The sequence below is a fragment of the Penaeus chinensis genome, chromosome 42 (genome assembly GCF_019202785.1).
Source record: "Penaeus chinensis breed Huanghai No. 1 chromosome 42, ASM1920278v2, whole genome shotgun sequence".
Lineage (NCBI taxonomy): Eukaryota > Metazoa > Arthropoda > Malacostraca > Decapoda > Penaeidae > Penaeus > Penaeus chinensis.
Genome location: NC_061860.1, coordinates 2,376,899 through 2,394,398, shown reverse-complemented (window position 1 = coordinate 2,394,398; position 17,500 = coordinate 2,376,899). Strand labels below are relative to the sequence as shown.

The 17,500-nt window shown below is 40.5% G+C and overlaps 1 protein-coding gene across 1 annotated transcript in view; it reads right to left on the bottom strand.

Annotated features, from left to right (window-relative positions):
- Positions 1-2,945: 2,945 nt before the first annotated feature.
- LOC125047970 (meteorin-like protein) overlaps positions 2,946-17,500 on the bottom strand; it is a 31,866-nt gene continuing 17,311 nt past the window's right edge. The window contains exon 3 of the mRNA XM_047646524.1: positions 2,946-7,274. Coding sequence (XP_047502480.1) covers positions 6,838-7,274 — 437 coding nt within the window. The 3' untranslated portion in view covers positions 2,946-6,837. The remainder of the gene's footprint in view (positions 7,275-17,500) is intronic.

The window sequence follows — 17,500 nt, the reverse complement described above, 5'->3', positions numbered from 1 at the left end:
TAACCTGATTTTTTTTCTGATTTTTAAAAATTTATTTGACGGTTTTGTGTGAACCAATTTCGTTCATCCTTTTTATGTGATTTCGAGTTTTTTCCCAAATTTTGCGTGATCCATTTACTTTTCTAACGTGATTCGCTCTTTGTTTTAAATTATTTTTTTTATCTTTTAATTATTATTATCATTATTTCTTATCTGGATGACCTGTTTTTTTCTCCACCAGTTTTAAGTGACGTGTTTTCTTCGGCCAATTTTGCACGGCGCATTTCCTTTCACCATTTGGGTCTGGTCCCTTTCCATTTCCTAAATCTTATCAACATGCAACCACGTGCTAGATTCCAGCTCTTTCCTCCGCTCTATATTTTCCTCTCCAATACCGGGAATTTCCTGTTCTTTCTGATCGTTGACATTTGTTCTGTCTCGGAGTTTTTTTCTTTTTCTGTTTTTGTCTTTGTCAATGGTTTGGTGTTTGTGTTTGGTCTCTGTTTCTCTCTTATTTAATTTCGTTCTGTCTTTGTCTGCCTAATTCTGTTCCTGTCTTAGTTTATTTTTCTGTCTCTGTGTCTGTCTGTCTCGTTGTGTCTCTTTCTGTCTGTCTGTCTTTTCTCCTCCCTCCATCTTCTCTCTCTCTCTCTCTCTCTCTCTCTCTCTGGTCTCTCTATTTCTGTCTATCCTTATTTTTTGTCATTTTTTGTTTAAGTTTTTCTCCATCTTTGTACTTGTTTACGTTGTGTCTGTCTCTGAGTCTGTAGTATTCCGCTTGCCTCTTTGTGTGTGTCTGTTTCCTGTTTATTTCGTTCTGTCAAATTCTATTTTACTCGTTTCCATCTCTACCTTTGTCTCTTCCGCAAATAATTTCCATAACCTCATCTGTAAAGTTATCTCAGTGAAATCACAAACATAAACACACACACACACACACACACACACACACACACACACACACACACACACACACACCAGAGACCCGCCCTTCTGCCGTTGCCCTGATGTTGAATCCTGATGGTCCTTTCCACTCTGGGTCCTTCACCAGGCGCAGGTTATCGCAGGCGGTTGACGAGGACGCCAACGCCCACCACCTCGTCTTGATGGATGACTGTGAGGATGACTTCGGGTGGAGATGGGCCTGGATTTATTGGTGGAGTCTTGTGGCTCCTGTGCGCGAATCTTTTTGGGTGTCCATGCAGGTAATGCTGATCCTTTGGTGGATGGCTCAGGGATTGGATGTTCTTAGAGTATGCGTTTTTACAAATGTATACATTTTCATATTCAAGACATATATTCAAGTACAAAAATACTAAAACAAAAACAACGAGACGCGCGCGCGCCCGCACGGACGCACGCGCGGATGCTCGTATACACCAACGCACACGCACACACACACACACACACACACACACACACACACACACACACACACACACACACACACACACAAGCATACTAGACACACACGACCAGAAACACACAAATCAGACAAGTACATCCATCCCTTCGTTGTAAATAAACCAACGAACTGAAGAACAAGAAAACACACGATTTTGCCGAAGGCCTTTTCGCATATTCATGTGCTTGGTCCGCCCTTCGTTATGTTATTCTCAATTTATTCAACATAAATCCTACACACAAATAACATAGAGGCTACACGGACACAAAAAGAACCACGCTATGGCCCCCGCGACTCCACGAATGGAATCTACTTAAATGAAAACAATTACAGCGATTTATTGTTTCATAGCCTCCAGTTAATCGTATAATTGGACGAATAAATACGCGGTGATCTGTATCTTGTAATCACATGGGGGAGATTGGCCATTCACGCGTCTTTCATTCGTATGGATTAGGTCTTTAGGATGAAACATAGATGAAGAACTGGGTGGTAGATCATGACGTTTCGGAAATATCTGGTTTGTCCTCTTCAGGTGAACCACAGAGTAATGATAATAGCAACGGTGATGTCATTAGTGGTGATGATATTGATTGTAATAATGGTTATAATGATAATGATAATGATAAAGTGAACGTTATCATAGTAGTAGTAGTAATGATAATAATTTTTTATTTTTTATTTATTTGATTTTTATAACTATTTTTTTTTTTTCATTTTTTATATTTTTCTGTTGTAACTGTGTTTATATTCCTTGGCGTGAATCTGTTTATTTTAACCCAGTTATTGATTTAATGAATAGCTTTGTTTTTTTTTTATGAACACATATTTTTTTCTCCTTTTTTTTTTTCATTAATAAAATAAGGCAAACAAAAACTGTGTTGAACTAGAGACAAAGATAAATACGAAAAAAAAAACGCCACTTCCTCATTGCTCTTCCGTGGGTGACGGAGAGGAAGATGAGTTAATTGAGTCTTAAATAAAAATAAAAAAAAGAAAGAAAGAAAGAAAAAAAGTGAAAGAATTATGAATAATTTCATAGCACACGAGTTGTAGGCCTATTTAATTGAAATCAGAAATACATTAGTTGTGCTGTGAAGGTACTTATTGTTTTCATTATTATTATTACTATTATTATTACTGTTATTATTATTATCATTATCAATACTAATCATTATCTATTTATTTATTTGTTTACTTACTTCTTTATTTATTCATTGGCTAGCTTGAATATATCCGAGTGAGAAGCGATCTTGTCTAGTGAATTTGAGAAAAATGGATACTGAAAACTTGCTCTTGTATTTATGTTTATGGATTCGATTATTAGAGGTTTATGCGAGCTTATTCTATACTCTTATGGTTTTATTTTTCCCTAAGAATCCATATGTATATATTTGCTTTCTACACACACACACACACACACACACACAGAGAGAAGGACTTGTCTAATGTTTTAAACGTCATTTTTTTTACCACGTTTATTATACTGTAGTGTCAAATATATTCATTTATATCTGAAATAAATACTTCATACATCATACGCGGTCAATAAAACACAATGTTGAAGAAGTTCATATATATTTCACTTAAATCTCCATCACATACACAATATATACATATAAAAAAAATCAAATGTTTACATAAGTACAATTTCTCAATGGAAGAAATATATATATAAAAAAAAATATGAAAAGACTCGAGAAAAAATGTATAATTTGGCACAATGAATTCACGGGTCAGGTCGTATAATTTTTTTTTTTTTCTTTTTCATTATTACTAATGCTCTATATACACAAATAATAAGCACGTACCCCCTCCAGCAGGTTCCAAACTCTCGACTAGTTTCACAATATGTCAGGGAAGTGTATAAATTATCCTCGTATTATTGTTGTTTACGTTTCGTTAAATGTATACGTTTATTTTAATAGACATTTGGGTTATGTGCCACGGGGCGGTTTGAATTCCGAGGGAAACATGCGTAAAATATATTTTTTTTTTAGTTCTGACAAAAAAAATAGAAAAAAAAAAAGGATTTGTTATTGCAATTTGTTCTAGTACAATTGGGTGACAAGATATACATAAAAAAAAAAAAAAAAAAAAAATGCGCGAGAGCATCTGTTAATCTGTCCACGCTGTTGCATAAAGAGGCTATATTATTGCAGTATGTTTAACCTTCGTTGCAATTCAGGTTAGACGGTTGGCACAGGAAGGATGTATGATAATTTCTCACATTGTACAATACTGAGATCATTTAGTAAGTATGCCCTTGCATCGTCTCACACAATTACACATTATACATTCACCTGATTTATGCTATAAAATTAAGATAATTCCACCACGCAAATATATACAAACAAGGTGTAGGTTCACCTTTGGAAATAAACAAAAAAACAAAAAAAAACAAAAAAAAACATAAACAGAGGCATGTTAAGGAATTGATAATAGTCAATCGAAGTGTCAATAAATATGGATAGAGATGAAAGAAATATTGACAAGGATTAGATAGGCCTATTAGTGACGTCAAGATGCCTAAAAAGCAGTGTTAAGATATACAAGCAAGGCTTAAGTTCCTCATCGCACATTAATAATAGATGGCAGAAAAAATAGACACATGTATAAAAAGCATTTTGAATAAACTGTCCCACATTTCCCCCGTTCAGAGAAAAGAGGCAATTATAAACCAAAATTTCCGTAAGGGGAGACTGGAATATGATAAACTGAAATATCATAGCAGAAGTACAATCTGTCTTAGTACATGGCAACGTTGTACCAGCAGCCTCAATGCTCTCAGTTTTCAGAAATGTTCATAAACTGTCAAAAGATTTCCTGAAATGTTCACAAACTCGAAAAAAAAAATCCTGAAATATTCACAAACCGTCACAAAAAACTCCTGTTTTTAGACTCCATTTAAAGATTAAAAGTTTCGTTTTTTTCCTCCACGAAAACTTACAGTTCTTTTAAGTTTTATCCACACCAAATATATATCTCCTATCCGACCGAGACACAAACACAATGCGTGTGATCTTTTAAAATACGCACAAAATCGGAATGATACCGCATACCTTTTCCTGCAATACAACAGCTAATACCAACTTATTTTCCTTTTACCCGGAGGACAATTTGCGGCGTCGCTGATTTTTTTATTATTTTTTTTTTTATTTACACTGAATCGCCGGGAATTTATCTGCTGAACCATGTAAAATAAATATCAAAAGGAAAAGGAGGAAGAGGAAGGGGAAGGAGAAGGACGAGGAAGAGGAAGAGGGAGAAGGGAGAAGGAAGAAGGAAGATGGAGGAGGAAGAAGGAGTAAGAGGAAGGGGAAGAAGGACTAGGAAGAGGAAGAGGAAGAAGGAAGAAGAAGAAAAGGAATATGTCCGAGACAAGCAAAATCACTCGCTCGCCTCTTTTTTGAAAGGCTTTCTCAGACCCAACCAAGTAATGGCGTCCCTAAAATCAGCGGAAGGAAAAAAAACATTGCACTTAGGACCTCTACTGTTTTCTTACGACCTTCTATGAGATATATCTTTTCCTCCAAGGGTCTGAAGGAATTATACTAAGCTTTGTACACAAGCAGGGGGCTGTCTCATACCGTGGTTTGTATACACCCTGCAAAGCGGTCGACAGGACAACTTCAAGAATAGTTTTCAACAAAGTTTAAAAGGAACAACAATTATATGTATATATATATATATATATAATACACTTTTCGAGAGCTGATAGCTTCAGTGGAATAATAAGAAAGGATTTTATGATTTTCTTTTGTCAGGATGAATATAAACCCTACATCTAAACCTTCTATAAAATCAGTCCATGACTTTTCAGTAACTACTAAATCACAGACGGTTTAATAAGAACAAAATCTGCTTCTCAAAAAATTAAGAACCATTTCAATAACCACAAAAAAAAAAAATAATAATAATTTCATAACCACAAGAATAGTCTGGCCTTACGTGCTATCTATGGCACTTTACACTCTTACAACCGCAACTGGTTACAACCTAATCCATTACAGAGTCACTAAAAGCAGGGGACTGTTTTGGACTTCGAAGCTGGAGAAGAAAGGTTCCAATGTGGCATTTTAGCTCGTGAAAAGCTTCATAGGGACTTTCTAGCTCGTGAAAAGCCTCATGGGGACTTTCTAGCTCGTGAAAAGCCTCATGGGGACTTTCTAGCTCGTGAAAATCCTCATGGAGACTTTTTAGCTCGAGAAAATCCTCATGGAGACTTTCTAGCTCGTGAAAATCCTCATGGGGACTTTTTAGCTCGAGAAAAGCCTCATGGGGACTTTTCAGCTCGTGAAAAGTCTCATGGGGACTTTTTAGCTCGTGAAAAGCCTCATGGGGACTTTCTAGCTCGTGAAAATCCTCATGGAGACTTTCTTGCTCGTGAAAATCCTCATGGGGACTTTCTAGCTCGTGAAAAGCCTCATGAGGACTTTTCAGCTCGTGAAAAGCCTCATGGGGACTTTTTAGCTCGAGAAAAGCCTCATGGGGACTTTCTAGCTCGTGAAAAGTCTCATGGGGACTTTCTAGCTCGTGAAAAGCCTCATGAGGACTTTTCAGCTCGTGAAAAGCCTCATGGGGACTTTTTAGCTCGAGAAAAGCCTCATGGGGACTTTCTAGCTCGTGAAAAGTCTCATGGGGACTTTCTAGCTCGTGAAAAGCCTCATGGGGACTTTCTAGCTCGTGAAAAGCCTCATGAGGACTTTTCAGCTCGTGAAAAGCCTCATGGGGACTTTTTAGCTCGAGAAAAGCCTCATGGGGACTTTTCAGCTCGTGAAAAGCCTCATGGGGACTTTTAAGCTCATGAAAAAACTCATGAAGACTTTTAAGCTCGTGAAAAGCCTCATGGGGACCTTTTTAGCTCGTGAAAAGATCCCTTGGAGCCTTTAAAAATCAAATTTTTTTTGTTTACATTAGCTGTTTCAGGATTTTGTGTGACGTGTACAAGTGGGCCCATTGGACACCTAATCCTCTCTGTAGAATCTTCCTTTCCCTTCAAACTGTGAACTTAACTCCCCTTGATTCCATCGTATCAGGAGTTCAATATATGTACACTGGGAGCAAAATTGTTGCTGTAGCATTGCAAGTTCGTTAATTGCAGTGTCTACTATTATTGCACCAAAATAATTAAATGTTTTTTTTATGTAAATGTCTCTTCTCCTTTCAGTGGATCACTTAATTGATTGAGCTTCTTGTCTCTCATCTTCGAGTGTCACTTGTCACTGAATCACGTCCACTTTAAGACTACATTAGGAACACCGTGATGCCCCTTGCAATTGCACAAAACTTCACGTCTTTAGAAACTCTTTTTGCAATTACACAATACATAACGTTCCTAGAAAACTTATTTTGCAATAGCATAAAATCTAACGTCTCTAGAAACTTTTTTTTTTTTTGCAACTACACGAAGTCCAACGTCTCCAGAAATGTGTTTTGCAAATCCACAACGCTCACGTCTCCAAAACACACTGGGCATTGGCCCGGGCGGCTTTGGCGATCTTGACCCACTCGGCGTGTCTGGGCGCGCACCGCAAGATGGGCTTCCCCAGCCTCATCACGCCCATCACCAGGAACTCGCCCTCGCCCGCCCGCGCCCCGCACTGGATGGGGACGTCGACGCGGCCCGTGTACTCGGCCACGCCACCTCCGCCTCCCCGGATGCTGTTACTGATGCCGTACGCGCTCTCCCAGGTCTTGCCGTCGCTGCCGTGGGCGTGGGCGTGTCGGAACACCGGCGACGTCTGCTGGAAGAGCTTCGAGGCCCGGATGGTGATGGTGGTCGTGGCGAGGTCGTGGTCGTCCTCAACGCGCTCGATGCTTCCTCGAGCCACGAAGTCGCCCGAGCAGTAGAGGCGGAGGATCTCGTCCTCCGAACAAGGCCGGCACTCTGGGGGGGAAGGGAAGGGCGTCCTCGTTAGAAAAGAACAAGAAAATTTGTCTTTCGTTACAAATAAACAAATAGAAAATATGTTTCTCGTTAGAAAATGAAGAAAAAGAAAATATGTTACGCGTTACTAAAAAGAATATGAAGAAGAAACTATATTCTCATTACAAAAAAAGGAAATATATTTCTCATTACAAAAACATAATAGAAAATTTAATATATTTTTTCAGTATGAAAAGAGATAGATCATTTTCATTAAAAGAAAGAAAATTAAAATTCTACAATAAATAAATAAATAAATAAACTCATTACAAAAAAACAGTTTCTCCCCTTCCCCATAAAATATATATATATATATATATATATATATATATATATATATACTAATTACACAAAAAGAAAAAAAGAAAATATTCATAAGACAATATTCATAAGAATTTTTTTTTTTTCATTACAATATATAAATGCGTGTATATATATATATATATATATATATATATATATATATATATATATGCATACATACATACATATGTGTGTGTATGTGCTACCTAGATTTTTTTTTCTTCCAAAACATCCATTCCCTCACAAAGACAAGGCGATATTTCCCCCAAGCAACAGCAACCTACATAGTATTTTCCACCTACGCTAAGCTAAGCCAAGGATTCCTCATAACTTTCAGCCACAACATTTCAAACCCGAAAATGGCGAGACTGAGCGAAATCACTCCCTCACGTTTCCCCCGATTTCATTCTATTGAAATACGAAACACATTTTTTTTTCTCTCTCTCTCCCAACCAGGAAAAATCTCGTCCTTGGGGGGAAAAAAAACTGGAAAGACAAAGAGGATGGCAAGACCGACGACCAAGGAACAACAAAGAAAGACAAGAGACGACCCACGACCCTCGCTTACCTTCAGGACACCCCAACCTCTTAGCCAGCTAGCCTGACCTCGCCAAAAATCCCCCTCCGTCGGTAAACACCTTCTGCCTATTCCCCGGGTCCAAGAAGAGTCAATCAGGCCACAGTAAGGTCTTCTCAGTGGCATAAGAATGTTAGCCTGATGTATCTTCAGTGTTACTTTATGCAGGAACGTGACTGGGTGGTTCTGCTCGAGGCTCCTGCGACTCCATAATGCTAGCTTGTATGCCTTCTTCGCCGCCCGGTCAGCGAACGGTAATAGGTTTATAGTCAAACAGGTTCTTGCAACCCACCGAGATTTTTTCATTCCTTGCTTTGAGGTTTCTTTTTCGCTTCTTCCTTTGTTGATGTTTTAGTATTTTTTTATAGACATTTTTAAAATAACATATATCCAGTTGGAGTGTCTAGGTACTCACGAATCCAACACAAGAGATCTGCAAATGTTTGAGGAAAATATCTATACGTATACAACACCACTACGCAATTCAGCAAAAAAATCAAGGCAGGCTCAGAGGCACCAACCAGTACCTGAGAAAGACGCACTGCAGCAGGGAAGGGAAGAGGGAGGGAGGGAGGGCACAGGTGGGAAGGGCAGGTGACTTTCACTCTGGAGAACCTGTATGAAGAAGCGTGAGAAGGTTCGACTCATCTCCAGCCTCTGGGACTGCCAAGCTAATGAAGCAATAGTCATTATTTTTCTCTCTCCCGCTCTCTCTTTAGCCCGGCCTTTTTTAGAACTACCAGTGTGTGTTTCAGGTCGAGATAATTTTGTTTTCTTTTGCTGCTTAGAATATTTTTCGTTTATGCAAATGCCTTCGGGACTCGAGGCGAAGCAGCAGAACAAGAAAAGAAACAGGGTGGTTGATGCCATGGGAGCAATCGTAACCAAGGCTGCTTTTTCCTTCGTCTCTCTTGCCCTTCCTTCTTCTCTTCCCTCCTTCCTCTCCTTCTTCTTACCGACCCTCCTTCCGCTCCTTTCCGTTCTTTCCTTCACTCCTTCCTTCTTCCTCCCTCTCCCAACTCCCTCCTCCCCTTTTTTCTTTCCCTTCCCTCCTCTCTCCTCCCCCTTCCCTCTCCCTCTCTCCCCTCCTTCCTGCTCCCTCTTCCAACCCCCTCCTCCCCTTCTTCCTCCCTTCCCTCCTTCCTGCTCCCTCTTCCAACCCCCTTTTCCCCTTCTCCCTCTCTTCCCTCCTCTCTCCTCCCCCTTCCTTCTTTCCTCCCTTCCCTCCTGCCTCTCCCTTCCTTCCTGCTCCCTCTCCCAACCCCCTCCTCCCCTTCTTCCTTTCCCTTCCTTCTGCCTCCCTTCCCTCCTCTCTCCTCCCCCTTCCTTCTTTCTTCCTTTCCCTTCTCCCTCTCCCTTCCTTCCTACTCCCTCTCCCAACCCCCTCCTCCCCTATATGGATGTGTGTCACGTGACCACCCGTACGATTTCGAAGACTTTCACCTCCCGCTCCTCAATACTTTGTTCCTCGTGAATATATAGCCTTTGTGACGTACAAGGAGAGTTTCACTGCAGATTTTATTTTTCATTTTTGTTTCCATTTTCTTATTCTTTTTCTCACTCTCTCTTAACTTGAATTCAAAAGAAGGATTTAAGGACGGGATAAAAGGATTAGGGAGCGGAGAATGGGGGGGGGGGGGGGATGGAATTATCTATAAGCGTGCAAAAAGCTGAACAACGAAGGTCATTTCACAGCGAAATCAATGTGTACTTACAACCATCGTAACAAAGGGAGTAACAGATATTACAGTCATCCACACGATCACACTGCGATAGACCTACGATAATCCTTTCAACCAAAAAAAGGGGAAGAAATGAAAAAGATGAAAAAAAAAAGGTCCCCCATTTTTCTCTCGCTTAACCTAACGACCGAAACGACGATACTCAATGGAGGAAAAAAATCAGGTTTATAATAATAATAATAATAATAATAAAAAGAGAGATAAAGTTAAGGCATCATTTCATTCTACGGATCTCGGGGTTACCTTTAGCGGCAGAGGAGAAGGTCCGAGCCGACCGTCGAGTCATTCCGTTCACAATGGTTTGAGTTTATGCTAATGACGTTCAAGCCTCGTGTTTACAATGGGACTGGGCTCGCTACGTTACCACGACTTTTCATTTCTTCAAAATTTATCTCGTGGCTTACTGCAATTTGAAGATTTTTTAAGCATATGCGGGTAATATTGGGTGTGTATTGTATGTATTAAATGGGGAAAAAGGATATTACATTACATCTGGACGCGGATGATTATGGATATTATCGTTCAAAGTCATCCCGTCAGCACCTTTTCCAAGACGAAATTCTCGGTCACCTGTTACCTTAATAAGTATTCGTTTCTTAAACCACGCCTTGGATGTATTTATAGCACGGATTTTCATCACAAATTATCCGAATGGCGACTCGGGAAGAATTTTATGCTAGAATTCAATAGAATAAATTCCTGCCGGACTATATGTAAACTCGGTGTTGCCAGATGGTGATCCGGGCATTTTCGAGCCGCTGGAGAGGTTGTCCACCCAAACTTCCAGACTGTTATGCCCCAAAATAGTAATTTTTCGTCTATAAATACCCATTTTTTGTGATTGCAATTAATGCCAGCAATACCAGGCTTCCTAACGACGCAAATTGAATAGAACCGAATCAGAGATATTGAAATCTTTCTCAGATCCTTAACAGATGTGAAAACAATGAAGGATTTCCCGGTTGCTCGAAAAGGCTTGGGCGAATGCGGTGATTTCAACCCGAGGTTTTCGAGCGTTTGTATCGGTGTGGGTGTAGGTGTAGGGTTACATACGCACAATAAATATATATGTGCATGAGTGTGTGTGTGTGTGTGTGTGTGTGTGTGTGTGTGTGTGTGTGTGTGTGTGTGTGTGTGTGTGTGTGTGTGTCTAAATACACATTTATAAATTTACATATACATATATACATGTACTGTATATATGAATATTCATACACACACAGACACATCTATATGTGTGTGTGTGTGTGTGTTAGTGTGTGTGTGTGTGTGTGTGTGTGTGTGTGTGTGTGTGTGTGTGTGTGTGTGTGTGTGTGTGTGTGTAGGTGTAGGTGTAGGTGTAAGTGTAAGTGTATCCATATGTGTATATATATGTCTTTGTTTATCTTTGTGTATGTGCATAAGTATATATATATATATATAATACATACATGCATAAATAAATATATCTATACACAGACAGATAGATAAACAGATAATCGTATGCATATAAACATACGTATCTACCAATCTATATACAAAAACATATGTATGTAGAAGCACCTTGATGCACACAGCAAGACAATACATTAGTCCAGTTAACGATAAATCAGTCGACTTTATCCCCGCTACTTATAAGGACGAATCCCCTTCTAAAATCGGTTAATGGTCGTTTTGTGGTAAGATTTTTTTTCTTTTCTCTTTCCTCCTCCCTCTCAGCATTTTCCCGCCTTTTTTTCCGCCACGCCAGGTGTATGCTGTCTTGGATTACCTACTGAAGCCAAAGAGAGTTATCTGGTTGAAGACCCGGAGGCAATTTAAGGCGAATTCGATACCCTTTTCGACCTGTATTAAGCTAAACGTCGGCTTGGGTCGGCTATGGGAGGACTCGATTTCCCTTCATTATTATTTTCCTGGGTTTTGGGTTTGGTTATCGATAACCTGGGATCCTCTAAGATGGATTGATCTTGTGAATAATATTATTTGTTTTGTTTTGATTCGCTGGATGATTCGAATAAATATTATACTGCACTGACGAAAACAAAAACTGACCAGAAACGTGACTTGATATAAAATGACCCAATTGCTCTCAGAACTCCCATCTTTTCTAGCCAAATCATTTATTTTTCTTTCTTGCTTTCTCATCTAAACCAACTTCATAGTCTATAATATTTCTCCTATATACATATATATTTTTAAAAATATCATTAGCCCTCATTAAATATTAAAAATCCTTGAAATCCTCTCACTTACTTCCTCTGAAAATTTAATCCTTCAAGACCGGATGGATATCGAGTTTCCAAAGGTCGCTTTCCACAAATTTTTACTAAATCGCAGTTTCCGATGAGGAAGTTTCGTTCGAAAGTTGTTAAAATATAGGTTAAAAATACATATCTTTAAAAAATAAATTCGATAGCTGTTAAAATATAAATAGAAATTAGTGATTAATACATAATGGTTAGCGTTATATATCTGTAATATGTTTTTATTAACAGTTGTAATAGTTCTTGAAATTTCTATCAAATGTCCCTCTTCTTATATCAATTTATCTATATTTTTTCTTGTTCGTGTTAGCTAAATTTTAAAGTTACAGAAACATATACATAAATAAAAAAATACTGCCTTTCCTTTTTAAAAGTTGGCGATGCATAAAACAAATACCATCCATCCTTCAAGAAATTGACGTATATAAAAAAAAAAAAAGTGTGTGTATATATATATAATAATCGGTGAAGCCTCATTTGAAATTTGACTCCACTCAACCTCCTAAAGTTACCCCTTGAAAAACCCCTTCAGAGGACTTGAACGAAAACGGGAACTTGATCTTACTCGATAAAGTGGCTCCAGGCAGGTTGGCGGGCGTTCTTACGAAAAAAAAGAAAAAGAAAAAAAAATCGGAATATATGCCTAAACGTTTATATACGTATAAGATAGATAGATGGATGGATGGATAGATGGATGGATGGATGGATGGATGGATGGATGGATGGATGGATGGATGGATGGATGGATGGATGGATGGATGGATGGATGGATGGATGGATGGATGGATGGATGGACGGACGGACGGACGGACGGACGGACAAACACACTCTCTCTCACACACACACACACACACACACATACACATACACATATACACATATACACATATACACATACATACACACACGCACACACACACACACACACGTCACCCTTTCCTTGAAAAAAAAAAAAAAAAAAAAAAATCCTTTCACCAAACCGTTTATGACTACCAGAGGAAGCCATGTATGTTACGAGGCGTTGAATCACTTGTCCATGCGTGAAGAAGACTTATATGGTGTCGTTTTAATAAATAGATAGATAGATTAATTAATAAATATTCATAATTATATGTAAAAATTAATCAAAGACATGTATATATCGAGAAAAATCGTGATATAACAATACCATTAAAGCAGAGATTTAAACATTTACCCCCCCTCCCTTCTCCCTAACTTTCTTTCTTTTTTAAATCAAATAAAAAATTTAAAAAAAACAAAGGCAACCACAAATCTAACGCACTCAACTAACCCAAAGCGGAATCACGACGGATTGTGAACACGAGGCAAGAAGGCCAGCGCGTACACCTAGGCTCCAGTATCTTTGCGCGACCATCGGCTTTATCTTGCCCTCTCCTCAAAGCTTCCTGATAAGACAGCTCCCTAACATACCCAGATTCTGATAAGCGAGGTCTCGGGCCACAGCCTCCGATAGCTACTCACCTTCAGAAACCACAAGTATAAAAAATATTTAAAAATCTTTGGATTCAATACCAATCCTTTTTGGAAGATCGTTCCTGAATTTTGCATAATGTTACGGTATATTTGTGTGTGTGTGTGTGTGTGTGTGTGTGTGTGTGTGTGTGTGTGAATATATGTATATATATATGTATGCATATATATTTATGCATATATATAGCCTGATCTTAAATATTCGACGGCGAGCCACTTCCTTTTCTTATCAGCGAGCGGCTGTTTGAGTGGTTCTCGTTGATAAGAATTATGTGAAAGACCTTGTGGTTCCTTGGATTTTACAAGTTACAGGTCGTATGATTTTGTTTGAATCATGGAAGTACAGTGTGTGTTGTGTAAGTATGGTTTGTGTTACAGTAGCATGCCTACAGATGAAAATATTTTTTTGTATACTTACAAATGGATTTGTTCATATATAAGCATATATCTATGTCTATCTGTCTATCAACACACACACACACACACACACACACACACACACACACACACACACACACACACACACACACACATACACACACACACACACAATAAATAAATAAAAACAATAAACAAAATTATAAAAATAACCACACCAAGCCTTTCCTCCACCGGATCCACCTGTGTGGGAAAAAATGTTCATGAATACGAGTTCATTAGTTTATGGCTGGCACTGTAACATCCACCACAATTATGGAAAGAAATTGTGTGTTTGGCTGAGAGGAGCGACGCCGCCAACTCGCCCCCGGCAACTTGACAGACACGGAGAAAAAGCTTGAAAAGAGTCAAGACTGGCGCGGTCAAACAGCCCTAATATGGGTGGGGCAATGGCGGAGTGTTTTTGCTCGTTTGGGCCCTCTATCGACAGTGTGTGTTTGTTCGTTTGTTTCCCGTATCGAAGAATGTTTATTCGCTTGTGCTTTGTATCGACAGTGTGATTGCTCGTTTGCTCCCTGTGTATCAAAAGCATATCTGTCTGTTTGTTTCCCATGTCACAGAATGTTTGGTTGCCTGTTTCCTCTATCGTGGTCGTTTTCCATATCAAAGATTGTTTGTTGGGCTGTGTCCCTTACCCGCAGTGTGTTTGTTCGTTCGTTTGTTACACCGATTGGCAAAATGTGTTTGTCGTAATTTTCCACCGTCTTCCCACAACACGAAAACCAATTTATTTGTTGCATCTGGATAATTTTCAGATTGCAAAAAGAGACAACATTCTCCAGTTTACACTTAGGCACGTATGTGTTTTTATATACAATACAATACAATAAACTATAACAATTCCATCAAACAGCTCATAATCGACCGCCAGACACAAGAGCTTCCCAGAACTTCCTTCGTTTGACAAATAACTAAGCGAAATTCCAGTCCGATGAATCGACCACATTTTGTCTTTTGTTCGGCGATGCCCTTCTGTTAAAAGCTACTCGATGCCATGAAATGCCCAATTATGGCGACCACAGAGAACCCATGACTCAAATTCTTACGATTTTTTTTTTTTTACTCTCACCCTCGCGATCATCATTTGAACTTTATATCACTCTATTGTTATGAACTTATGAACTTTGATCAGGTCTCTCCCCTCTGCAGATCCCGTTTTCCAGCAAGAGAAAGAAACCTCGGAAATTTCCCCGTGTGTGTGTGTATTTTTTTTCCCTTTCTTTCTCTCTTTCTCTCGTTTTTTCTTTCTTTCGTGTTTTCTTTTCGAGGCTGCTGGAGAGGAACGACAGCAAGCGCTTGATTCAAGCAGCTTGGAAACGGTCTCTCGTTGGCGTCGGAAAATGTCTGGAGTCTTAAAAATTGGCCGCGGGGCAAGTCGGGACGAGCGAAGTGCACGGGTCAACCTTTCGGACAATTGGCAAGGAGTTTACGATCCCCCGCTCTAAAAATCATCCCTCCCTGCCTGCCTGAAACTCCTAAATGCTCAATTCTCTCGCAACTATCACCTGGCGACGTCATAATCTCTTATTCTTCTACCATAATTCCCGGATGTTCGTTTTCCCCTTTTGCTAATAACTCCTAAATGTTCTTTTCCTTCGCAACAATCTATCTGCCGCTGCCACCACGTCGTCCCCGCCGCTGCCAGGAGCTCCTCCTCCTTCCAGCTTGTTCTCACTCTCGTCAAGCACGCCGTGTCGACACCACAAGAGGTTTTCGTTATGGTCACGAGGCTACGAGGCTGTGGTCCGCTGGTCAGTCGTTCAGTGGCCGGGTTGGCCCACAAGATCACCTGTAAATGGCCATGTGGCCTGACCCCGGTGGTCTGGTGTTGAGTGGTCAGCGACCCTCTTGTCAATCCTCCGCGATTTTTTTTTTCTTTTTTTTTTTTGTCCCTTGTCAAACCCCTTGGACCAGTTTGCACCGCCATAAGAGCAAGATTTCGAGGCGATTTCCTCTCCCTCACCTCCCCCCCACCCCCTCGCCCTCCGCTCGCATCTCGCACACCGCCCTCGAAGCACAACCCTCCCTTCCCCTTCCAGAAACAACAGCGATAATACAAGAACCTTGTCCCTAATTCGTTTTATGGCCGAAAGAAAGCTCCTAGAGATGACGGCAACAGAGAGACAAGGCAGCGGCGGCGGCGGCGGCGGCGGGGACCAGACAGCAGTCCTCCCACAGGTAGTGCGCGGCTGACCAGACTCACAAAGAATCCAGGTAGAGACACTGGCCGCGAGGAACACTGGGCTAAGAGCAACGACATTTCCATTGCCTGATTTTACGTCCGTAGTCCTCTCGCCTGTCTGAGATCGCTGGCCTAAAACTTTTTGATTGCTTCAACATTATTATTATTATTATCATTATTATTAAAATTATTTTTGTGGGCTGATAAGGATTTCCTCCCTAATTTAACTCTTGCGTTAATTGTTATCATTATTATTATTTAGTAGCCATGAAATGGGAAAAAGGAAGGAGTTGAAAGCGGAGGAAGAGAGAGAGAAAGAGGAAGAGGAGGGAAGGAGAGGGTGACGGAGAAGAAACAGATAAAGAAGACATAATGGAAGAAAAAGATGGAGGAGGATTATATGGAGTAGAGTAGAGGAGGAAGAGAAGGAGGAGGAGGAGAAAAGAGAGTAAGAGTAGGCGGAAGAGGAAGAGGAAGAATGCAAAGAGGAGGAAGGAGAGGAGGATGACTAGATGGAAGAAAAGGAGGAAGGGGAAGAAAGCGAGGGAGAAGACATGGAAGACGAAAAAAGAAGAAGTAAAAGGGGAAAATAAAAAGAAAAGAAAATATAGCTGTTCCTAAACAAGTTCTCCCCCCAAACCCACTTCCTCTTCCCTCCTCCTCCTCCTCCTCCTCCTCCTCCTCCTCCTCCTCCCCCCCCCTCCTCCTCCTCCTCCTCCTCCTCCCCCCCCCCCTCCTCCTCCTCCTCCTCCTCCTCCTCCTCCTCCTCCTCCTCCTCCTCCTCCTCCCACTCCTCCCCCTCCTTCTCCTCCACCACTACCACCACCACCACCATCTCCTCCTCCTCCTCCCCCCCCTCCTCCTTCTCCTCCCCCTACCCCCCCTCCTCCCACTCCCCCCCCACCTCCTCCCCCCCCTCCCCTCCCCTCCCCCCCCCCCCCCACACATAATCTGCAACATCACGTTATCATTCGGTTCTGTCGTTTCTCATTTCTTATCTGTCAAACAATCAAAGAACAACGGATTAACAGACAGATAGCTGCCAGATAAATACATACGTACATTCATTTGTAAATATTGTGTGCGTGTGCGTGTGTGTGTGTGTGTGTGTGTGTGTGTGTGTGTGTGTGTGTGTGTGTGTGTGTGTGTGTGTGTGTGTGTGTGTGTGTGTGAGCGTGTGCGTGTGTGTTATATCCACACTGAATAAATAT